The sequence below is a fragment of the Beta vulgaris genome, chromosome 5, assembly GCF_026745355.1.
Source record: "Beta vulgaris subsp. vulgaris cultivar EL10 chromosome 5, EL10.2, whole genome shotgun sequence".
Classification (NCBI taxonomy): Eukaryota; Viridiplantae; Streptophyta; class Magnoliopsida; order Caryophyllales; family Amaranthaceae; genus Beta; species Beta vulgaris.
The window spans coordinates 28727617-28753970 of NC_079206.1; the positions used below are offsets into that span (position 1 = coordinate 28727617).

Sequence of the window (26354 nt, forward strand, 5' to 3'; positions counted from 1 at the left end):
TTTGAGTTAAACATCTGTGAATGATAATACCCAAGAAAATTTGAGATTTTATTGAGAAATGGTTTTGATGCATGTGGTGAGGAATTATGGAGGACAATTATTAACGGGTTTCAATGATTTGAGAAGGAGAAAGCAAGTTGACTCTCATAATCTCAACATTAATCATGGTGATCAACAATTAGCCAAGAGATTAAATCTTATTGATCTTGTTGGAATCGGTATATCACTTTTGTCTTAATCTCTTGTTTTTGTCATCATAAGTAATCGATAAATATTTGCATGTGCTTAGATGTTAATGTCATTTCATATTACTGTAAATAAATGCATAATGTATGACATGCATCAATGGTTGAAACACAATGGGATGATGGGCATATGAGTTTATCTCAAAAGCTTTAATTCTATATTAAACATTATTACTTCATATTTAGATTATAAGACTTTATATATCCAAGTATATTACATAAAATCAATTCTTTTATACTTTGGGAAAGGAAAATCACATTGGTATAATGCCACTTTATTTATACTTTCCTACATCTTGAAGATGAATTGAAATTTTTTCCAATGAAATAGAGCCATCTAGTTCATCTTTTAGATGTACTAACAATAAAAAATCTCACATTTGATAAAATTACCTCTAAATAATAGAATTTTATATTTTTTAATGACATAAAGTCATCTCAAACAATAAAGGCAATAAACCTGAACTATGAATTATGATATTGAATCCATATCGTCTATTCAAGTGGACAAGAACACTGATAACTTTTTTGTATTGTAATATTGGAATAAGAACGGGGAGTTGATTTAAACTAACAAGAGTTTGGGGGAATCAATAAGATAAATCCCAGAGTTTTAGGATAATAGAAAAACAAGATCTTGAGAGAAATAGGAAAATGAGCCTAAGTATTTAAGTTTATAAGATACACTTCATCTTTATTATTTATTTTTTACAAAGGTATATACTGGTCCATGAGATATAATGATTAATTCGACAAGCATATATACTTATATTATATTTTATGACTTTCTTTAGTTTTTTATTCATATTATCTAGGTTTTTCCCTATAATTTGTGTTTGTTGGTTGTTTATCAATCAGACTGTATCACCTATATTTTTTGCATAGCTCACTCTTTGTTGGTTGTTTTGTGGAAATTAGAGATTTCATTAGTGGTTAAGGTTTAGGCAAGCTGAACTTGTTGAGTCGACTTTGTGGACAACACAAATGATCTTGAAGAACAATGGTCAAGTGGAAACATCCATGTTTTTACGGTATAGGGTTCCTTACGTCTAGGCTTGCCTTGCCTTACCACAAACTAAGATGTCTTTTAATCTATGAGAATTGGATGCTTATTCAGTGTCCAATGAACTCTAACTGCTTTTTTCTTCCTTATTTCTTGGTTATGTCGCGTCTCTCCCATGTGGTAACAACTAGAGATTGTGAGTTGTCTCATGTATTTGAATGCTGACATAAAGTAATTTGTTTGTGCTACAGGTGTTGGAACCACAATTGGTGCAGGGGTATACATCCTCATTGGGACTGTTGCAAGAGAACAGACAGGACCTGCCCTTCCTCTTGCTTTCTTGATAGCTGGTATCGCGGCTGCATTGTCTGCATTATGCTACGCAGAGCTTTCTTGTCGTTGCCCTTCAGCTGGAAGTGCTTACCATTATTCATACATATGCCTTGGGGAAGCGTAAGCATTACTTGTCTAGTATTAGTGATAAGCTCTGAGATGCTTTAGTTGTTAGCTTGTTAATGATCCCTTCTAATTAATATCGCAGTGTTGCTTGGATAATTGGCTGGGCTCTAATACTGGAGTATGCCATTGGTGCTTCAGTTGTTGCTCGTGGTGTTACCCCAAACCTGGTACTGCATTGTTTCTCTATCTTTACATTAAAATTATGTGAATATATATGTATTGTTTCACAACCATTTATCTTTACCTTTTGGATAGTAAGAAACTAGATTGTAAGTCACAGTGGTATATGGGATAGCCACAGTCATATTAGAAGGTGCTAGAGCTTGCTAATGATGCTATCATTTGCCATTTTTGCTAATATTTTGGTGCAAGATCGAGCAGGGACTTTGTTTTAAATCTTTGTTCAATGTTGGAACGGTAGAAATTATGCTTTCTAAGTAATTTAAGCTTCATTGGCTTATCTCCTACATAACGGGTGATCAAATTAGTAATTATATAACCAGTTTCTCATACCACCTTCTCCTCTATGTTTAGGCCTTATATTTTGGGGGAGAGGGCAGTCTACCGGCATTTCTTACTCGTCATACTGTATACAACATTGTAGTTGACCCCTGTGCCGCAGCCTTGGTCATCATAGGCACGGTAATCATGTGCACTGGAATCAAGGAAGTAAGTACAACAAATTCAGTAGCATATATATGTTCTACTAAAGGGTCACCTACTCACCCATATGTGAGGTTAATTATTTCATTTATTGAAAATGCTCTTTTGTTTCAGAGTTCACGCGTTCAGACAATTGTTACATCTATAAATGTTTGTGCTCTGATTTTGGTAATTGTCGCTAGTGGCTATCTTGCCTCCAAGAGTGGATGGGTTGGATATGAACTTCCTAGAGGGTAAGTGGCTTCCTTTATTTTTATTTTTATAAAAAATTCTACAGTTATGTAAGAAACCAGTCATTAAATTTGAGTCATTTGTTCTTGTTAGATACATACCTTTTGGTGTCAATGGAGTGCTTGGTGGGTCTGCAACTGTATTCTTTTCGTATATTGGTTTTGATTCAGTTACCGCCACTGCTGAGGAGGTATATCCAACTCCTACTTAGTTGTTGTATTGGATGTTATAGTTTGTAGAAGATGTTAATAAATGATAAAAAGCATAATCATATTGCACCATCCTCTACTAAGCTTATCCTTGTATATATTTTTTAATGCTTCATGTTTAGATTGACTAAAATTTCATATTATGTTTTTGACTTCATGTTGTAACAGGTTAAAAATCCTAAGAAAGACTTACCCTTGGGAGTAGGGATCTCGTTATCTCTGAGTTGTATACTCTATATGCTTCTTTCTTTTGTTGTAGTTGGGTTAGTTCCTTATTATGATTTGGATAAGGACACCCCAATTTCATCAGCTTTCTCGGAGTATGGGGTAGAATGGGCAGCGTAAGTTCTATATCCCTTTGTCGTCTATGACATTTAATTGGTACTTGTTAACACCAAACAGTAGGAGATTCACCCGGCTCTTTCATTAACGTTGTTAAGCGCAGGTTAGTCACAACAACTGGAGCAGTTATGGCTCTGCTTGCAGCTTTGATGGGGTCACTTCTTCCTCAGGTACATATTGGTGGCTAACTTAAGTCTTTGATTTTAACATATTTCAATTTATTACAAATCTTGCTCTCATCTTGTTGTAGGAGTAAAGAACAATCCGAAATCTCCTCTAAAGCTAAGTGCATGACAAGAGTAATTTTACTCCCATAGTTTGTTGACTTCCACAACATGAATAATATTTTCTGTATATGTTCATGCACAAAGGGATAGTCACCAACCCAGATGTTTTCTATTTCATTCAGCTCAAATTACAAAAAGCGACGCACCATACTTTTATATTAGAGATCCTAGGATGTTCCTACCAACCCTATAGAAAATGATGTCATTTATTGGACAACTAATCATTACATAGGAAAATATAAGGAAGTTTCCTAGAAAGTTGGAAACATATAACAGGGGCCTAGTGCCTTGATTACTAACATGGACTTGGGCCTAGTGCCTTGATTACTAACACGACCTTGAATATACATCCTCAATACTCCCCCTTAAGCCGAGAGAGAGTGGAGTGCACAAACTCTCGGCTTGTTTAGAATTGTTGTATGTTGAGAAGTAGGTAGGATCTTAGTAAGCACATCAGCGAGTTGTTCAGAAGATTGGACATGAGCAAGATAAATGACACGATCACTCACTTTTTCCCGAATGAAGTGGTAGTATATTTCTACATGCTTTTTTTTTCTCGTGATGTAATAGATTAGCAACTATAACAATTGTTGTTTGGTTGTATCAAAGAAGAGTAGTTGGAACAAGAGACTTCACTCCAAGGTCATTCAGCACCTGCTTGAGCCCAAGAAATCCACATACAGTCAATGTCATTGACCTGTATTCAGCCTCAGTAGCGGACCTTGCAACAACAGTGTAACAGCCCGTATTCCCGAGCTGCTAGGTAAATACACTTAAGATTCACTAATCACAATCAATGCTTAATAAGCCTCGAATTAAACATTTACTCGCAACGGAAACATAACCTAGAAAACGATCCTGGACTTGTGGGTTATTGGCCCACAAAACAAAATCCTTTATATAAGACTTCAATTACACGATATCTCGACTAATATTCCCAAATATTGTATACAACGAAATATATCAGAAACTATTCCTTAATTGACTATCTAAAATACAAACTCAATCCATAAGCTACGACGACATCTTTATCTTGCTTCACTTCAGAATCCTGAGCTCACAACACCAAACCTGCAACAATGTTTGACTCTGCCACCCACCAAGTGACAGGCCACAGAAATGACAACACCATCAGCAAAGCTGAGTACACACTGTGTAATAGAAAATACAAGTTTAGGTGTATTTTGAAAACTAACACATAGTTATAGTAACAGATAATCACACTCAACTTAGTTGATATATTTTCACAAAATCAGATCGTTTGGCATGAACGCGAGTGGAGAGGGGTACCACGCAGTACCAGCTGTCTCCAAACTAGTGAGGGTCGTCACCCAGCCTTTTATTGTTATGCTTGCAAGACTTACCCGGACATGTCCTATAACGCCAGGAATTCGCCCCTCCTGGAAGGCAACAGCTAGGGACTCTACCCGCCCTAACTCGGGGTGCCTATTCATGCCTCACTTTCATATTTATAAAATAAGATATTTAATGATTCATACTTGAATCCTCAATACTCATAACATAACACCATATTCGACCTTATCTGGTCTTAACTCATATCTGAATCATTTCCTCATTATCATACCAAATCATATTTTGAGAAATATAGTATTTTCGAACGATTTCGATAATTGAACAAAATGATACTTTTATAACAATCCAATAGCAATTCACAACTAACTCAAAGAGATGTATCTATAATCATGGCCATTACCACAAACGATATATGATATCCAAAATTCAATATAACGCCCACGGGGATTTAAATATATTTTGCTGAACCCAAAGGTTACCTCAACTCTATAAAATTATACGAAACCTCCAATATCATAACTTGATTTCCCATATCATCTTGAATTTATACGTCTACATAGCCATTCTCCAAAACCATCTCACGATAACATCAATAATCAATAACCAAACTTAAACTAATTCCCAATTCACAAATTATCAACCTTTAACATTCTAATTTCCTTAATCCTTAATTAATATCTATAACTTCGATGATATTAGCTACATCGACTTGCATCCCAATTCATAATCATAATTCCAAATTATATAACTAAACAAACTAAACATAACTCACAACTGTACCTAAATCAAGCACCTAATTGTGCTACCAACAATTATATTGAGAATATAAAGCTAGCTCGACTCGTAAATAAACCTCAATAAACTGATTTCTATGTTGCACTCAAATCCTTAACCAATATATCAATTCCAACATTATAATCTCCTTCATAATTCGAATGATACTCCATTCCAAAATCATCCTCCAATAATCACCTCATAACAATAACAATAATCAACAACCAATCTTAACTATTCTAATTATCTTCTTCTAACGCAACCATTATGCTAATAAAACTGAATCCCGCAAATAGAAATTAATGAAGTCATTCCCATAACTCATAACTCGACTTCATACATATCAACTCCAACTACAATAATTATAACAGTTTCCCAATTCTAAGATTAGGACTTCCCTCGCATCATCAACAACGACTATCCAATAAGAACGATACAACAACAACAATAGGCAACAGCTTCACAGCAACTCCACCACAACCACAATGACAGAACAACAATAACCCAACAACACTACTACAACAGAGCAACAACAACAATGCAACTCCACAACAACTTCACCACAACCACCACAACAACTCAAACAACAAATACATACAACTCCACTTAATCATCATAATTACTCCACAAGTCCATGTACTAAACACATTCCATTAAGAACATAATCGTAATACTTAGTGTATAAGTGTTGTTTAGGTCAAATGAAACATCTCTAATGAACCTTAGCATGTTATACTCATGTAATATACTCAATATACACATAATAAAATACACATCATAAGTAAATTCATACATGCTTTACACTAGAAAGAAACAATCACCTAACTATAGGTATGGAAATCTCTAGGGTAAAACCAAACTAAGTGTGTACCTTAACTAAGGATGCTTAAAGCCACGAAATTCCTTAATCCACTTGGTTAACTACTCCTACAGCTTCCCCTGAATGTATAAAATGCTAAAGATTAGTTTCAACAAGCTTATAGATATGAAAAACTAAGCTTAAATACAAGAGGTGTAAACTGTTGAACTTACAGCAACTTATGTGATCTTTCAGCAAGGTTTTCTATATGAGTTTAAGGTCTAAAGATTGGAACAAAGCTTGAACTACTTTGTATGGATGTTAGAAGAGTTCTATGTAAAGAAAAGTGGGTGTCCAAGAGGAAGAAATAAGAGAAAAGAGACGAAAATCCAGAACAGTTTTATAGTCTGTTCTGGCGGTACCCCAGGGGAGGGAAACCTCTTCTGGGCAAGGTCGGTTTCTTGGAGTTTTTGGGTGATTCTTGCTTGAGGTGTTAGCCTAAGGTGTTGGCTTTCATGCATAAAAAGTTCTTTGAGAGATCGACACTTGAGTAGCTGTTAAGCAGCTTTCTTTGAGGATAGGTCTGAGCTGTAATTTCAGCTGGCCAGGTTTTACTATGTAAGCAATTTACCCTATTGAGCCACGTAATTCTTGGGGATAAATGACCATTTTAACCTTAAGACATCCCAAGCATGTCATATATCAAGTTTGGTTGGGTTCTGAGCTCGGATTCAATCCCAAATGGCTCTTTAACTGGAAGTTCATCGCTACCCGATAAAACAATCTCCAAACGATTTTCATAATCTTAATGTTTAAGGCTCTCAAGGACTTTCTCACTTATCTATTGGTTTCCAAAGCCTTTTAGCCAATAAGAATGATGGTTCTTATCCTCTTTGACCTTTCTTAACCATTAAGAATGATGATGCTTATCCACAAGCTTTCTTAACCATAAGAATGATGATGCTTATCCACAAGCTTTCTTAACCATTAAGAATGATGATGCTTATCCACAAGCTTTCTTAACCATTAAGAATGATGATGCTTATCCACAAGCTTTCTTAACCATTAAGAATGATGATGCTTATCCACAAGCTTTCTTAACCATTAAGAATGATAAGCTTATCCACAAGCTTTCTTAACCATTAAGAATGGTAATGCTTATCCACAAGCTTTCTTAACCATTAAGAATGATGGTCTTATCCACTTTTAGCTTTTAAATAAAGGTTCTTAAAAACAGGGCTATTACAAACAGACTGCCTTTTTCCCTTCCAAGAGATGGGTGGGTCACCCAAGAGTTTACAAAAGCCTGATGTAGACCTCCTTGTGGCTGCTGAACCAGCCTAGTTACTATCACAATAGGTTGTGAGGTGTGCAGTAGAACTAGAGGCCAAGAGTATCCCTTGATCCAAATTAGTGGAGAGATATCTCAAGGCTCTCTGCAGCTTGGAGATGAACACTTGTAGGACTGTGCATGAATTAACTGAGTACATGCATAATATAAGCTAGATCAGGCCTTTGTTATGGTTAATTATACAAGCTTACCAACAAGTTTTTAATATACATCAGATTGAGCAAGAGGTTCCCCTGATGTAGCAGACAATTTAGCATGGCTATCCATAAGCAGCCTGAGCCCTCTATATTCCTTCATGCCATATTCTTCAAGAATGTCTGAGTTGTATTTCTTTTAACTGAGAAATATACCTACCTTGGATCTATCAACTTCGATACCAATAAAGTATCTCATCTCCCCATGTCCGTCATGTGAACTTGGGAGCTAAGAAAATGTTTGGTTTTAGTGATGTATTATGTATTGTTGCTTGCAAGAACTAAATCATCAACATACACTAGCAATGCTTTAGTGAGCAAGGAATAATCATTTAGATTGCTTGAACCCAAATTCCTTCAATGCACAACTGAGCTTGGCAAACCATTGCCTAAATGCTTATTTAAGTCCATACAAGGACTTGATGAGCTTACACACCTTATTTGGAGATGTGTGTTCAGTTTATCTCTTGCTTATATCTTGCATCTATTTCCATGGTACCCAAGTGCCAGTTTCATATACACATTTTCTTCAAGTTCTCCATGAAGAAAGACATTTTTTTACATCCATTTGATGTACGGGTCAGTCTTTTAGAGATGCAACAGCTAAAATGGATCTCACACTGGCGAGCTTTGCCACATATGCAAATATTTCTTCATAATCTACTCCATATATCTGTTTGTTCCCCATGATCACCAGTCTAGACTCATACCTCTCAATGCTTTCATTTGCTTTATATTTTGTTTTGTAAAGCCACTTGCACCCTATGGCTTTCTTTCCTTCTGCAAGCTCACATATTTCCCATGTGTGATTGTCTTTCAATGAATCTAACTTCTCATTCATAGCCTTGATCTAGTACGAGTGAGCTACTGCTTCTTTGAAGTGTGTTGGATCATTGGTTTTTGTAAGGTGAGTAAGAAAGTAGGTAAATTCTTTGCTCACACGGTTTATAGTAAGTTTGTTTATTGGTTCAGCCTTGATGGCAAGATTGCTATGAGAAGTGGTTAGGTTTACTAGGTGGTAATCTAAGTGCAACACAAGTGTCTTGTGAACTCTAATTGATCTTCTAGGTGATGTAGTAGGTAGATTTTATGGAGTTTGGGTGGTGGTGTCAATTTGTGGTGCTTCGTTTAGGGTTGTGTTTAGAGGTAAAGGTTGATCCAATGTGTCTTGTTGAGATGGATCAGTGTCATTATTAGTTAAGTCACCTGTGTTGATATCATTAACATAACAATATTGATGTTGAGATGTCGTTTGAGAAGTGGCTCATGTAGATGACATAGAGTTAAAGACATGATAAGGATAAATAGATTCATGAAATTTTACATCTCTTGACACAAATGTTGAGTGAGTGAGAAGATTATATAATTTATAACCTTGTTGGTTTTATGGGTACTCTATAAAGATGCAAGGCACCCCTCTTGCAACAAACTTGACTTTCACATGAGCAGGATTATTGCTTGCCATGGCTAAGCACCTTAACACCTTCAGGTGGTTGTTGTTTGGCTTCACATGATAAAGAGCTTCATATGGACTATTGTTTTATAGTATAGGGATTGGCAATCTGTTGATCACATGCACAACAGTCAATATATACTCTCCTTAAAATTGCAAGGGAAACCCACCTTAAATCTCATTGCTCTACCCATCTCTAAGATATTTCTATGTTTTCTCTCAACCATTTCATTTTGTGGAGGTCTCTCAACAGAAGAGGTTTGATGTATAATTCCTAGTTGAGAGAAAAATGGTTTAAATTTTTTATCATCAAATTCCAATGCATTATGTGATTTGATAATCTTCACTTTTCCTTCAAACCGAGTTCCAGCCATATGAACAAATGACTTTGTAGCTTCATAAACATCAGATTTTAATTTGAGTAGGTGCATCATCCATGTCACTCTAGTATTATCATCCACCATTGTCAATAAAAACCTGTATTTGCCCTTAGTTTCCATCTTGTAAGGTCCCCATATGTCAATGTGAACCAATTCAAAAGGTGACTTAGCTCTTAATTCACTTTCTGTGTAGGATAGTTTAGTGAACTTTGCTAAGGGATAGGTGATGCAAACTTCATCACACCCTTTAATTTCACGATCTTCCTATTGGGGAATGCCCCAGCCTGTGATGCCACAAGGTGGACTCAAACAATATTTGCACATCTCTCATTGTATTACGTATCTCATTATAGGTGCCAACATGGGTAGCATTTTCTTGGTATTTCTTAAATCATGCTTGTTGTGTTGTTTACACTCCGAAGCTGTGACATAGTGATATGCACAAGCTCATTCATAAAATATTACAATCCATCTAATGCTCTCCCTATGCCTTTCACACTTTTGCTTTTATAATCTCCAATTATGCAATAGTTTCCATAAAAGTGCGCCTTGTAGTTAAGGTCTTGGGCAAGCTTATTTACAGATATATAATATTATGTTTGAAAGCAGGCACACACAACACCTCTTTCAATGTAAGATCATTCTTGAGTTTTCCATCTCCAATGTGCGTGATATTGGAGGTTTGACATGTTGGTGGGTTGATTTGATGGTTGTTTATGCTTTCCCTCACATTTTTTATAATTTCAATCCTACCATACATGTGGTTAGAGGCACTAGAGTCTATTATCCTGTCATCCTTCACAGAATCTATAAAGAAGCATGTCACCATGCCAACATAGCCTTCCTCCATTTCTTCATTAGTGTCACCTCCTTTGGAAGGTGTAGGTAACAATTTCCTTCTAGCTGATGTGCACTAATAGTTACGTTGTAGATCCTGCAGTACTAAACTCACACTTACTTTGTCCTTGCACTTGAGCAGCAAGTTTGAAGTTTCCACCACCATTATTCTTAATCCATTTTCCAATGCTCTGCACTGTTATGTATTTTCCTTTGCATCTGTATTGTTTCTTGAACTTGGATTGCTTATAAGGAAACCTAATATTGAATCAACAATTATCTGTAGTGTGATTTTGTTTTCCACATTTTTTACATCCTCCTTCTTTCCTGTTGATAAACATAGCTAAAGGTTCATTTTCTTCCTTTATCTGACTCAGTACCTTTTTCTGAGTTTCTTCTTGTTGTAGGGATCCATATGCCTCCTCCACAATAGAAAGAGTAGTACTCATAAGCATCTGACTTCTTAAAGGTCCATACCCATCATTGTTTCCATTTAGAAATCAAAACAATTTCATTTCTTCTGCATTGTCAAAGAAGTAACAAAATCATTAATTTATGGACTTGTGCTTGTTAAAGCATGCAAGGTGTTGAAACACACAAACTCTTCCCACAATGCTATCAACATAGTGTAATACTCACTTATGGACATTCTAAGTTGCCTGGTCTTATACAAGTCCTTATTTAACTTGTATTTTCTTGACCCATTATATTTGTAAGACATAAACGTTGTTTTAGTTGTTTCCACATTACAACAGATGCATTTAGGGGTGTGCACCAGTCAAGGACCCGGACCAGAGTGGAACGGAACCGGCTGGATCGAAATCGGACATTTTTTTGGACCGCGGGATCAAACCGGAATTTTTCCGGTCTAGTCTGATTTGGGACCTGCTGAATCGGAATATTTTTTTTTGAAAAATATCTTTTTTATTTTATTTTAATATATTTATAAATTAGATATATTAAAATTTAATCCCTCCGCACGAAAAAACTCTTGCCACTTATCAAGACACGTAATTTTAGATGATAAGTTGTTGTTTGGTTATCAATTGTTATTTTATTGAAAAATAGATGTGATATGAGTTAGTAGTTAGTAAAGTAGTATTATTTTATTTTAAGGAGATAGAATCTGGGCCATGATTAGAGTTGGTAGGTAATAAGAATGATATATTTTATTTGGAGGAGAGAGAGAGAGATTGGGCCAATAGTTAAAAGGTAGAATGATTAAAATAATAGTGGATCATATCCCATAATAGAAGTGTAAAGAGTATTTTGGGACATATAAAAAAGGAAAGTGTAAAGAGTATTCTGGGACGAAGGGAGTAATAATTTTAATAGCAATAATCGTAAAGTATTAAATAATAGGTTTTTTAATTTTTACTCCCTCCGTCCCAGAATACTCTTGACACATATCAAGGCACGTAATTTTAAATGATAAGTTGTTGTTTTGTTAGCAATTGTTATTTTATTGAAAAGTAGATGTGATATGAGTTAATAGTTAGTAAAAGTAGCATTATTTTATTTTAATTAAGGAGATAAAATGTGGGTCATGGTTAGAGTTGGTAGGTAATAAGAGTGGTATTATTTTATTTGGAGGAGAGAAAATGTGGGCCAATAGTTAAGATAGAATGATTAAAATAATAGTGGGTCATATTCCAAAATAGAAGTGTAAAGAGTATTATGTGACAGTTAAAAAAGAAAAGTGTAAAGAGTATTCTGGGACGGAGGGAGTAACTTTCTAACTTTTTAAGCTTTTTTTTTTAAAAAATATATACTTTTTTTATTAAAATAATATAAAATTCGGTCCAACCGATCTGCACCGAAATTTTTCGGGTTTGGGCCGGACCGAAAACTCGCAATATGGTTTTTTTTGTGGACTGGAGATCGAACCGGAATCTCCAGTCTGGTCCGGTCCAAATTATGGTCAACCCTGTTATTTGCAGAACTGTACCTTAGATATGTTAACAAACATTACATATTTCTTTTTGTATTATGAGACACTGCCAATTATCTAGGACATTGTCATACTGTTGCAAGTGTCGGAATGTTCTTCCTTAATTGTATCTTCTTTATCTCTAACCAATTTACCAGTTACAAACCCCAATTTTCTCTTAGAGTAAGGCAATCTTCATGGATCTCTTCCATGACCTATAGTTGTCTGCTAGCTCCTTCTAGTTTTTCTATGTGCAAGGAATTATTTCCATCTGATGGATGTAAATAAAGAGGGTCGATGGCATCTAAGGTCATTTTTGAATTTTTATCAATTTATGTCATGATTCAGTTTCATATACTACTTAAAGATTGAACCTTTAGAAAGAGAAACAAGAGAAAAGAACTTACTGAGTGTGTAGTGCTGAACGATGATCCTCAGGCTCTGATACCATGATGACTTTTACAACATGAATAATATTTTCAGTCTATGTTCCTGCACAATGGGATAGTCACCAACCCAACTGTTTTCTTTTTCATTCAGCTCAAATAACTACAAAAATCGGCCACCTTACTTTTATATTAGAGATCCTTCAATGTTCCTACCAATCCTATAGAGAATGATGATATTCATTGGACAACTAATTATTACCTAGGAAAAGACAAGGAAGCTTAATTTCTAGAAAGCTGGAAACATACAGCAGTGGCCTAGGCCCTTGATTACTAACATGGACTTGGACCTAGTGCCTTGATTACTATCATGGGATTGAATATACATCCTCAATACATTTACTTAAATTTGTATATTTCATGAAAATTTTAGAATACTATATTTAATGCATCTTCGAAATTCATCAGTATACCTGCTCGAATAGAGGTTAGATGAGTGTTGCGAATTTGTAGGGACGACACTTAGCATATTTTAACAAGACTTAAGTACACAAAATTTGATGGAAAAATGTTTTACGGAAGTTATAGTGGGTGATTTTATTTCATGTGAGATGCTTGATGTATAATATTAGTGGATAAGAAATTTAGGAATGAGTAGTTGGCTTACAGTTTGTTTCTTCATATCTCTTGCAAGCATCACTTACAACTAGTATTTATATATAGCATGTGATTTGGGTTTCTACCGACTTGCTTTTACTTACATTGCTCTAGTTTTGTCTAGGCCTATCCTTAGGTAGATTTTTCAAGGATATTTAAAGTTGACTTAAGTTAGATTTTTCTAGATTAACTTTTTAACACTCCCCCTTAATCTGAAAAATCTTGTACTCCAAAATTCTTCAAAGGAAAATATTATTGATGTACTGGTCACTAACCACCAGAGGTTATGTGATGTGCTTTTGAGTTCCCATGTTGGGACTCATGTTACCAGCCTTCATCTTGTCAATATGACTTCCCAATTTCTCTGATCTTCTCGTTGGCACTCATGTTACCAACCATCTTACTGATGGTCGTATCACCAACCATTTCCCAAAAGAAAAATCTACAATTTTTTTTTGTTGGTGCTTATGTCACCAGCCTTCCCTGCTAATGCTCTTGTCATTAGCAAACTTCAAAATAAAGTCTCCTTTATTTTCTTTGCCAAAATTGGCAATTTCATTGTTTTTCTTGGTTCTTTAATTCTTTCCTACATGACCGAACTTCTGGCCCTGCCAACATTGTGGCTTCCCTTAATCCCAACAGTTTGCAGTATCATGACTAGTCTTTTTTCAAATATTGCAGGAAAGTTTTTAATTCATGCCTTTGGATGATTTTTTTTCTTCTTCATCCTCATCATTCTTCTTGGCCATCTTCTTAATTTTTGCCGAAGTGCAGTTGCAACTACCTACTCATTAATATGTCGGTTTTTCCTTTGTTCATGGGACTCCAAAGATCCCATAAGTTGCTCCACGGTAATTTTTGATATATCTTTTGTCTCTCCAATAATAGCAAAAATATTATCATGTTTACCCGTTAAAATTCCTAAAATCTTTATTACAATTACTTCCTCTGAAATTTCTTCTCCTTATGATTTCATTTGATTCACAATTTCTATTACCTTTGAAAAATTATCTTTCATTAATTTCCCTTCTTTCATATTTTAAGTTTTCAAATTCTATTCTTAAGATTGAAGGTTTATACTTCTGACCTTGCTACCTCTTGAAATTCTTGTTGCAGGATCTCCCAAGTCTCTTTCGCCGCGTTGGCTCTCAATATTTTTAGAAATATTGTAGCATTAACCACATTGTATAAGATACAATGCCTTAGCATCCTTCTTTCAATCTTCCTCGAGTTGCTTCTTTTGTGCTTCGGTTAAATTATTTTCATCCTCATACCAAGTATATCCATTGATAGCATATCTCTATATATCATATGACCTCAACATTGTCTTCATCTTAATTTTTCAGAAATTATAATTTATTCACCCCCAAAAATTAAAATTGGGAAAGTTGGATTGTTGAGTATCATTACGATTTATGTTGCATTTGGATTAAATGTGTTTTGGTTAAAGTAGTGAGGCTTTGGGAATTTTCGGCTCCGATACCATTGATGGAATTTTTTACCAGAAGTTGTAGTGGATGATTTTATTTTATGTGAAAGGCTTGATTTATGATATTAGTGGAGAAGAAACTTAGGAATGATTATTTGATTTACAATTGGTTTCTTCATATCTCTTGCAAGCATCAGTTACAACTAGTATTTATAGCATGTGAATGTTGGTTTCTACCGACTTGGTTTCAGTTACTATGTTGCTCTAGTTTTTTCTAGGCTTATCCTTAGGTATATTTTTCCAGGACATTTGAAGTTAACCTAAGATAGATTTTTCTAGATGAATTTTTTTAACAAAATTTATCTTTTTTCAGTACTTTTTCTCCTGTTGGGAACTTCCATGTTCACTTTATTGCTCCGTTCAGTTCACTGTGTTGCCTTGAACTTCTAAACAAAATTTATATCTTTTTCCAGTACTTTTTTTTCTGTTGGGATTGGAACTTCCATGTTCAATTTATTGCTCCGATCACTTCACTTTGTTGCCTTGATCAGTTTGTCTGTTTGCTAAGTAGAGGAAGTGTACCATCAAGTTATTGTCTTAAACATTCAACACCATTTTTTTTTTTTTTTTGCTGAAAACTTCTTTCTTCACTTTGTTACCTCGATAAGTTCGTCTCTTTTGTAGTAGAGGAATTGTACCTTCAGATTATCATCTTAGACGTTGTGAAACAAGAACAACCAGAGATTTTATTTTTGAAGGAAGAGCGACTCGAGATTTTGGTAAAATGGTGTTTCGAGAAGGTTATATATTAGAGCCTTTTACCCTACATACTGGATGTCCCAAGGGACTCCTCGCGTAAAAGAGAGAAATAATATAGCAATTCATTTCAAGTATAAGAATGTTAGAAATGGAAAACAACACAACCTCTAGTTTGAGCAACAGGTGATTGCATAGTGGTGTTCTTATAACCTTTTATTTTAGAGATCCTGGATTCAAGTTTCACCTATTACTAGAGGGATCCAATTCTTCCCCTACTTGCAACTTGTACACGATTTCAACTTTCCCTCCTTAAAAAGGGATGAGCATTTGAAATTATAGCAGTTTTTAGTAATGATAATTATATGATTTTGAATAAACAATATATGAATATTATAATCTACTCCCTCCGTCCCAGAATACTATTGACACTTATCAAGACACGTAGTTTTAGATAATAAGTTTTTGTTTGGTTATCAATTGCTATTTTATTGAAAAGTAGATGTGATAGAAGTTAGTAGTTAGTAAAAGTAGCATTATTTTATTTTAAGGAGAGAGAATGTGGGCTATAGTTAGAGTTGGTAGGTAATACGAGTGAGATTATTTTATTTGGAGGAGAGAGAGTGTGGGCCAATAGTTAAAAGGTAGAATGATCAAAATAAATAGTGGGTTATATCCCAAAATAGAAGTGTAAAGAGTATTCTAGGACAGGTAAAAAAAGAAAGTGTAAAGAGTATTATCGAACGGATGGAGTATAAATTGAGTATAACTTTTGTTACATAATTCAAAATATTACTATTAGAACGTGCTTAAGATGCTTCAAAATAAGATCTACAGCCAATAAATTTATTAAATATTAGATGAACAATAACATATTTCATTTTCTTTACTTTTAATGTGTGCACAAGATTGTATAGCCATAGTTAATTTATAATAAGAGCACGACTAATATTATAAAAATCTTGAATTATAGTAGGAATGTGAGTATGGTACTATATTTATAACATATTTGTATTGTTCATCTTATTTTGCATTTATTAATATTCTTGTACTTGAAATAGAATTGCTATATTACCTAGGCATACTAGATACTAGTTTTTAGGCCGACTTATACCACATATAATTATATTTTTCATTCATTGATACTTTACTTTAAAATGATGACACTAAATATCACTTCGTTTAGTAATTAACATTTAGCATATATATGCTTCAAGTAACAAGATCAAATCTTATATCGAACGGAGGAGAGGAAGAAGATTATGGGAGGGAGAACATGAAACACCAAAATTTAGAGTTTGGTTCTTAATAAACCATAAGAAAAATTATATGATATAAGTTACCTATATTATTGGTTATACATCTTGTAATCTACAAAATTTAAAACAATGCTTCATAATTCATTTTTAGTTTTCTTTTGTGCGATTTAGTTGATATTGTAGTGAGCTTGAGGTATCACCTTTAATTTAGCGAATGTCGTTGATAGCTATAGGTACCATAATTCTAATAGTGATTCTTTTTTTAAAATATTTGCAGTGTGTGCATTACACACATTGTTATGCCTATGTAGAGATGGCCAACAGTGCGGGCCAATCCAGCCCATCCAACCCAACCCACCTCGTGGGCCGTGTGGGCCGGACTCGCAAAAAGCCCAGTCCAACCCAGCTTGAACCGTGAAATTGGTGGGTGGGCCGTGGGCCAGATTTCTTGAGCCCGGCCCACTAATGCCCGCTACTAAAACCACCCACCCTGGACCGCGAAACCGGTCCAGCCCAACCCATGAACCGGACCAGCCCAATCCAAGTTATTATTGAACCAAAATTGTGTATATTTTAATCAAATTGTATATATTTTAATAAAATTGCATATATTATAATTCAATCATTTTAAAATAATGAAATTATTCATTAATTCTAATAATTGTATATATTTTTATTCATTTTAAAGATTTTATATAACAATAATGAATAATTTCAATAATTAAATAATTTTGAAAAAAAAATCTTATGCTGGCCCACCAGCTCGGTCCAACCCACTAGACCCACGAACCGCTAGAACCGCTTCCCGAACCGTGAAAACTGGTAACAAACCGGTGTGGGCCAAGATTTTTCTGCCCGCGGACCAGCCCACCCAACCCATGAATTTCACGGTCCGGTCCTGGGCCGTGAAATCTTAGCCCAGCCCACTACAGCCCACGGCCCGACCCGCTCAGCCCGCACTAGTGGCCATCACTACGCCTATGTCTAAAATTATCCTCATTCGAGAGAGCTTGAAATAAGTAAATAAAAATTCTTAGAGCGTAGCTTTGCCTAGCTATATAATAAAATATGTAATATACATGTGTTACACTCTCACTAGTCCGTTTTTCTTTTTTTTAGTTTAGCGTATAATTAGAGTTCAAGAAATAACTTTCGAAAAATACTCTCTTTCAAAATCACCCAAAAAACCAAAATCCTAGAGGACCCTAAAAACACACCATCGCCCCACAAGCTTGCTGGTGTCCGTAGGGTTGCGGCCGAGCCTACAACAGTCCTCTTCTTCATCCTTAGGTTAGTCGCGTCCATCCCCCCTGTTCGTCGTCCCCTGTTCCCGTTCCCCGTTTTCTCTTGCCCGGTTGTCATCCCCTCCCCTATTCGTCAACCCCTGCCCCCTTCCATGTTCGTTTTTCTTTATTATCGTTTCCTCCTCCTTCCCCGACGTCGCGTTCGTCCGCGTGTCGAGTCTTCCCCCTCCTCTTCTGGTGTCATATATCCTCTCCCCCTAATAGTGTCATGTTTCCCTTCCTCTTTCCATGGTGGCGTCGTGTCCCCCCTCCCCCCTCCCCTGGTGGCGTCGTGTCTCCCCTTCTCCCTGACCAGTTTATGTTTGAGTTTTCTAGGTCCGGGTGTGGTGTTATGAATCTAGTGCTGGTTTTTTTAGTTTGTGAAATGTATGTTTCTTGTAGATCCAATATCCCTTGCCTTTTTTTTTGTATTGGTGTAATTGGATGTTCGTTAGTAGTGATCGGTGAACAGTGCAAGGTTCTTGGTTTCCTATGACAAAGAAAGATCTAGGAAACCTGTTAAATAGAACCAATGATCTTGAAGTTAATCATGGGGTTATGCTGCTTTATGAGCTCGAATGTTGGTTAAGATGAGAGTAGGTTTTCAATTCAAAATCTAGTGCCTAATGGACACTGGGGTCTACTAGCTGTAGTGCGACAGTCTCTCTTTGAGGATCGTTAGAGTTTTGTATCACAATAGGCTCCCTCTCATATTAGATTTATTTATCTACATATAACCCAACCTCACCCGTCATAGCTCAAGGCAAACTGCTTTTAGACTGGACACATAATAGTTAGTTTTTTTCTTCATAAAGTATGTACGAGCTCATAAAGGTCTTGCTACTATTAGTTTGTTTTTGTTTGGTTGTATTAGCATTAGGCTTTACTCCAATTTTCAATTAATGCAAATTTTCTCGATGTCAAAAAAATAGTATCTTAATAATCAACAAAGAATAAAAAAAAATTCCAAATTAGGATTTTGTTTGTGATTTGAGAATGGTGATGCCCAACACAGGGAGAGGAGGTTGCGTCCGATATTTTTGGCAATGGAGAAGGGGGGAGAGGGGAAGAAAATAAGTGATAGTGGGTGGGGATGGGGGTGGTGAAGGGAAGTTGAGGAGTGAGAATGATGCATGTTTATTAACATGGTGTTCTTGGGTACATAATGTATCTGTTTTTTTTTATCTTTGTGTATTATACACATGCATATGTTTGTATATGTGTGTGTATTTGAGAGTGAGGGATAGTCTAGTAGTTATAGTTTTCCTTCCGGTTACAAGAGGTATTGGGATCTATTCTCATCCTATGCAAGTTGGGACCGATTCTCATCTTAGGCAAGTTGGGATCCCCTTTATCCCCTAACTTGTGAAAAACTTTGTTGTACTTCAATGGTTTGGAGGCAAAGACATGAATATAATTGGAGACGTCGTGGGGGCTAAGAATAGAGAAAGATGTAATTTAATGAGAGAATATATGAGAATCCGAAGGAATGGTTCTAAGGGCATGTTCTCTTCGGCCTAAAACAGCTGAACTGAACTGAACTGAACTGAACTTATTAGAGCTGAACTGAACTTATTGGAACTGAACTGAATTGAATTGAATTAAATTAAATAGAATTAAATTGAATGTAATAAATATATAAATAATATTTTAAACAATAATAATATGAATATTAAATAATAATTATAATGATAAGTAATAATATTGAATAATAATAATAGTATTTTGAATATTTTGAAATGATAGTTATAAATAAATAATATTAATAATCATACATTAATAACAATAATAATTAATAATAATAATAATTAATGATAATAATAATAATTAATAATTATTATTTTATATTATTTTTATTAATATATTAATACTTGATGATCATATATAATAACAATAATATCTAAGAAGTAAATTAATATTACTATTTTAATAATTAGATTTAATAATATAAGAATATTTAGTAATAAAAATAATGATTGGGTTGGACCGCGAAAATTACATCATAAACCGTCTTGACACGATTTGATTGGTTTATGGGCTAAAAAAAGTGGGTTTATTTGTGCTTTGACCTAAACTATGTTCCTCCTAATAATAATAGTAATAATAATGAGTAAAGCTATAATAAACAAAATAATACTCCCTCTATTTTTTTTTATCTTTCTCACTTGGAATCTTGACACTATTCATGCATAGAGAGAATCTTCTCAAATGTTCTCAATTTATAAGAAATAGTCATGTGGGGTCTTGTTTGATTCGTCTCAATTAGTACTTTATTAATATTCAATCGTTATAATTTTTGCTAATATATAATGAAAGATATTTAAGTTTTAAAACGTGCATTGGAAGACGCGCACAGAATAGTAGGAATGATAAAAAAAACAGAGGGAGTATATAGAAACAACAATAATTATAATACTTAATAGTAATGATATATATTTAAATAATAATAATAATAATAATAATGATAATAATAATAATAATAATAATAATAATAATAATAATAATAATAATAATAATAATAATAATAATAATAATTAGTAAAATAAATTAAGCCAACATAATAATAATATTTAACAAAATGGTTATAAAAGAATGGAGCTGAACTGAACTGATTAGAGCTGAACTGAACTGAACTGAAAATAAGTTGGGGAGAACAGGCGATAACTCTCCCTCTAGTTAGAGTTCCTTAATTATGGTAAAATTATGCATTTGTATATGATTTTGAAAGAAATGTTTTATATACCAATGATAAGACTGATCTAATATTAAATATTGATATTCATAAATTTCATTACCACTTTTAATATGATAGTGACTAACAATGAAATTTTAAAAATAAAGACATAATAATTGTAGGGATAAATGTCCATTATTATGAAATTTACATGAGACTTTTTTTTACAAAGAGAAAACTTTTTGCAACATAGTACAACGCTAACTAGGTCATGTCACAATTTTTTTTAAATACTTAATTAAATTTGGAGAGAGATAAAAGTAAGTATACCAAGCTTAGTTTAAGAAAAGATAAGGAAAATTCTACTTGGTACCACTAATGTTTGAGCTTTTTCATTTGGTGTCCAAATTTATTTTTGGATTCTATATAATACTACTGTAGTTTGGACTTATTATCTAATGTAACATTATGTTAAACGAAACATTAGTTTGGGGGTTAAATAAGGTTCGGGATCTGTGTAATTTTGCATAATTAAGATTCTAGGATTCCGTCATTAACGACCAAATTTAAGGTCCAGTTTCTGATACGTAAAACGAGGTTCTAGTCGTTTTTCTCCAATTTTAACTTCAATTATGACCCATAAGAGCCAAAATGACTCCCAAACCTTATCTGAATTATTTTCGGTGCACAAGATACGTAAATGAGGCAAACTACTAACAATATTTTATCCAAAACTAATTTTTTTTCTGTAACATAATGTTACAGTAGAGTGTAAGTCCAAACTATACTGATATCATGTAGAATCAAAAAATAATTTTGACACCAAATGGAAAAGTCGATGGTAGCAAATAAAAATTTACAAAAATATATAGTTTAATTTACAATATATTAATTATTATACAAATTCTTATATGTGGCCGAGTAGAACTATGACTTGACAAGTAGCGAGCCCATATAACCCAAGCGAAGGCGCCTAATCCGCCTTCCATTCTTCTACTCTGCGTTTGTTCCTCTGTTTCTCCTCCCTCTAATCTCCTCCTTTCCCCCTCTCTCCTGTACTTCACTTCTTTCCAACCTTACCAAATCACGTCTTTCTCTTGTCTAATCAGTTCATTCCCAAACGAATTAAGGGTCAAAATTTGCAACTTAAATAAAGGAAGATCAACATCAGGCACTTGTCTCCAAGAAAATTTGTCATATTAATCGAGTGATTTTCTGTGGACCGCGGATCGAACCGTAATAATTGTTTTACACAGCCCTACATTCGCCATAATTTAATTTAATACCCGATGAAAGGGTATGTACGATTATACAGAATAATTTAATTCGTTTCGTTTTCCCTTGAAAACTGTAAAGTAGCTGATTACTCCAACTAATTAGTTAGTGCACTAATATGTTCAGACTCGAATTCTAATGGCGATTGCGAGAGATGGGTTGCTACCATCCTTCTTTTCGGAGATTGATAGACATACTCAAGTTCCCGTTAAGGGAACAATAGCAACTGGTATTCTTGCTGCTACAATAGCCTTTGTCATGGATGTCTCAGAGTTGGCAGGAATGGTATGTTTGTTTCCCCCATGGAATTTATTAGATGTAGGTAACTTCTTCCAGTAGACAACATAATATATATATTACTAGTATCTTCTACTTCAGGTTAGTGCAGGTACATTGCTCGCATTTACATCTGTTGCAGCATCTGTATTAGTCATCAGATATATTCCACCATGTCAACTACCTCTCCAACCATATGCATGTGCTGGTGATTCATCCATTACTACACGAGGCCATGGTGATCACAATGTGCTAGGAACTGATGAGGAAATTATCAGAGGTCCATTTACATTGCTGGAGGATGATGCCCGAGCTTTAATACAGAATCATGGAGCATCAGTTGACCAAGAAGCATGTCTAGGTAATGATATGATGATTATGTAGGAATTTAATCGTATTTTAAGCTCAATTTGCAATTCATTGCTCTTTCACTCTTTCACAATATCTACTATTTAGTCTTTCTTTACACATTTAATTTTGTGTTCTTAACACCTTGAGCACAAAAAACAACACATTATATTTGTTTAAATTATACAGGACAGTTAACAGAGACCAAATTAATTATGTGTTTGTTAATGACGATGAGAGTACCTTTGTACTAAGTGGAGTATTTATTAAGGTCATTTGGATATGCATCTTTCCTTTGAGGCCCATCCTTAGGCTTTTCGAATTTAGTTATAAATATAGGGTGCAAGGTCAGCTGTTGGGCCTAAGTCTACATTTAGACCTCGCAGTTGTTTATTTACTATCGTTAGTTAGAACTTAGAAGAGACCACCCTATGGATAAAAAAAAGAGACCACTTTAGAATGAGAAGTTTGAGATGCTTGCATGTTTTGACTAACATTTTATTTATATTAAATATGCAGAAAACCAAAAGGGGAAAAGAAGACGGAAATTGGCACTTTGGTTCTTAACTATTATTTTCATAGGTTCTATTTTGCTTACATCTTCTGCTTCAACAGATTGGGTTTCCAGGTATCTATACTAATACTAGTTATTAGGCCCGGGCTATGCCCCGGGTAAGAAAAATTTTATTTATTAATATTGTACTTTGATATGATAGCACTAAATACCACTTGGTCTAGTGGTTAAAACTTTAGTACATGAACTTGAGGTCTTGGGATCAAAACCTATACTATGCAATTTCTAATTTTTTTATTGTACATGGATTACATGATCTAAAACTCCCTAGGGAGAGCGCCACGTGGCACCGTTCCTGGTTTGCGCACGCCTTTTAATATATTAGTATAGATATAAAAAAGCGTTCCTAAGAACGTATATGTGTCACGTGTCACCCTCCCTCATCCAATAATACTCTATCCATGTCTTTCTCATATAGTAAAAAAAAGAAAAATTGTTTACGTAAAGATTCGAACCCACACCCTCAAGTATGAAAGTAAGAAATCCAACCATTACTCCACCATACCATTATTGATTTTGTAATCAAAATTAATGATGACATATGAATGGAAAACGTTTGAAATATATATAATGAATAAGATGACTTTTTTGAATGAGGATGAGAATACTTATTTAACTACTAATAAGTTGTAGCAAAGAGAAAATCCGGGGCATCGCCCGGGCCTAAATACTAGTTTTATCGTTAAAACTTGAAATGTTCATTTCTTGGAACTGATTCACCATTAGGGTAAGGTTGAAACTAAACTGAAACATCCAAAAATAAGAAGTGTCACAACCAAAAGTAAATGGAAGAAGTATATGCTTTGTATGTTCGATGAGTTGTTGATCAAGAACATGTATTTAGCGAATTTCTATATGATACCCATCTACTACCGACATTTTGTCGTGGTACCACTAGAACCTTTTGAATTTTATGTGATACCCCTTATTTATTGACATTTGCATGTGGTACCATCTTAAATAATTATACTAATTATTCTAACTACACGCAGGCGCTACCCCACCTTCCTACAGCCCGCCACCACTATCACACCAAGTTGACCCTAAACACCCTCCTTCGAGCATCAATTTAATCCATCAATCGTAACAGTAAAATTTGGCAGAAATAATAATGCATCTTCAATAGATTACAAAGAACGGACCTAGTGGATCTGGTTGGTAAACAATAGTGGTGGCTGTGACGTTAAAATGGAGGCTGGTGGATGATTAGATCGTGGAAGGTAGTGTAATCATCTTAGATGTTAGTTATCTCATAGAAATGATAATAATTGAGGGTACTATATGGAATTCAAAAGACTTCGATGGTAATATCATATAGAAAAATCAATGTAAAAGAGGTAGATGTTTTTGAGTAGTTGACATTCTTGACAACTCAGTGATAGTAGTTTACTCTTTATTAATTAACTATGTATGGTGAATTGGCCTTAATGTTTTAGGTATGGTATAACATCTTAACTTTCTCATTTTTTTATATCTTATTTGTGTGATGTAATTCTAAGTCTACATGCTAACAGCCCCTATCGTGTAACATTTTTCGGAATTGGTGGTGCAATTTTTTCGGTTGGGACGATCGGCCTTGCATTTATAGGTGAAGATGGTGCAGCAGGTTTTTTCGGTAACACAGGAGGTAATTTATGTAACTTTTGGCAAGAAATAATGTGGTTTTGAAATTTTCACAAAAAAAGAAGTTTTTGAGAAGCCTGACTCTTTTATTTCAAAATTTTACAAAAATACCACTGTGATATGCACTTATTTGAAATCATATTAGTGTTAGAAATGCTACAAAGATGTTACAAGGATCACGAATTTGAATACTGGAAACAACGAACAACCTTCTAGGCACGATACGCTTTACCAAAAGCAATATTCTGACCCTTACTTTGAGCACGGGTTACACAAAATTAACTCTTGAGATACAAATAAGAAACAACGATGAAACGCTCACTATGATAATCGTTAAATGAGAATAAGTGTGAAAGAATTTGATGTGATGAACAATCAACTTGTCCTTTTCATTAGAGAGAGTTTTCTCTTGTTGCTTTCATAAACATGTATTAGATAATGAAATAAGAGTGCTTTGAAGCACAGGAACATCTGGTATTATATGACAAATAACCGTGACAAACCAACCGAAGAGACGCGAAAATAAGACAATGCAGAGGAGGAGCTGGCGCTCCATTCTAGAGCGGGTGTTCCAAGCAAGAGCTGGCGCTCCTCATGCACTTTTGTCAGTTTTCGCGTTCTTCAAAATCGCTGCCAAATCTGATCGCTCGCTCTAAACCGAGTGAACGCTCCTTCATAAATGTAATAAATACATTAATAAATTCTATAACTCATGTTGATTCGAGTCACTCCACCATAACCATTGCGACTCAAAACCACGTGACGTGACACCAATACATCTAATACTTTAAATCTCCAACAATCCTCCCTCATTTAGAGTATCCATTTGTATTACTAACACACACTTCATCACTACAAAAACAACCCCATGCATAAATGAAAGTGTACAAAGACTTGAACTTCCACTTAGAACAATACACATTCATTCCAAGAATTCGTATCCAAATGGTGTTGTTAAACATTTGAACCATTAGCAATATATAATGAACGCTTGAAGATATTATACACAGAAGATTAAATATTTGTTCTCATTATATACTGGACACTATAATAGCTATGTGCCCATATCATTCATAACTACATCAAAGCTATACCCACTAGGTCCTTGAAGCGGTCAAACCTCGCAGTTACATACGTAGATCTCTTAGAAGAAACATGCTCCTGTGATAAAGCATGATGTCAAGAGACCTAGTAAGATTATACAACTTCTTAAACCATCACAAATTTAAAGAACTTTACCTTGGATGATTATATTAATTCTTTCAATCATCAAATAAGGAAATTAATCTTATTGAACTCAAGACTCAACGTCTTATTGGGCGTTAAGATTTTCCTAGTTGTGA

The 26354-nt window shown here is 34.6% G+C and overlaps 1 protein-coding gene across 1 annotated transcript in view; it reads left to right on the forward strand.

Moving 5' to 3' along the window:
* Positions 1 to 67: 67 nt before the first annotated feature.
* LOC104893380 (cationic amino acid transporter 4, vacuolar) overlaps positions 68 to 26354 on the forward strand; it is a 31954-nt gene continuing 5667 nt past the window's right edge. The window contains exons 1-12 of the mRNA XM_010679478.4: positions 68 to 218; positions 1500 to 1701; positions 1790 to 1874; positions 2242 to 2376; positions 2485 to 2603; positions 2695 to 2791; positions 2979 to 3151; positions 3256 to 3322; positions 22317 to 22475; positions 22569 to 22827; positions 23334 to 23442; positions 24903 to 25015. Of these exons, the coding sequence (XP_010677780.3) occupies positions 68 to 218; positions 1500 to 1701; positions 1790 to 1874; positions 2242 to 2376; positions 2485 to 2603; positions 2695 to 2791; positions 2979 to 3151; positions 3256 to 3322; positions 22317 to 22475; positions 22569 to 22827; positions 23334 to 23442; positions 24903 to 25015 (1669 nt within the window). The remainder of the gene's footprint in view (positions 219 to 1499; positions 1702 to 1789; positions 1875 to 2241; positions 2377 to 2484; positions 2604 to 2694; positions 2792 to 2978; positions 3152 to 3255; positions 3323 to 22316; positions 22476 to 22568; positions 22828 to 23333; positions 23443 to 24902; positions 25016 to 26354) is intronic.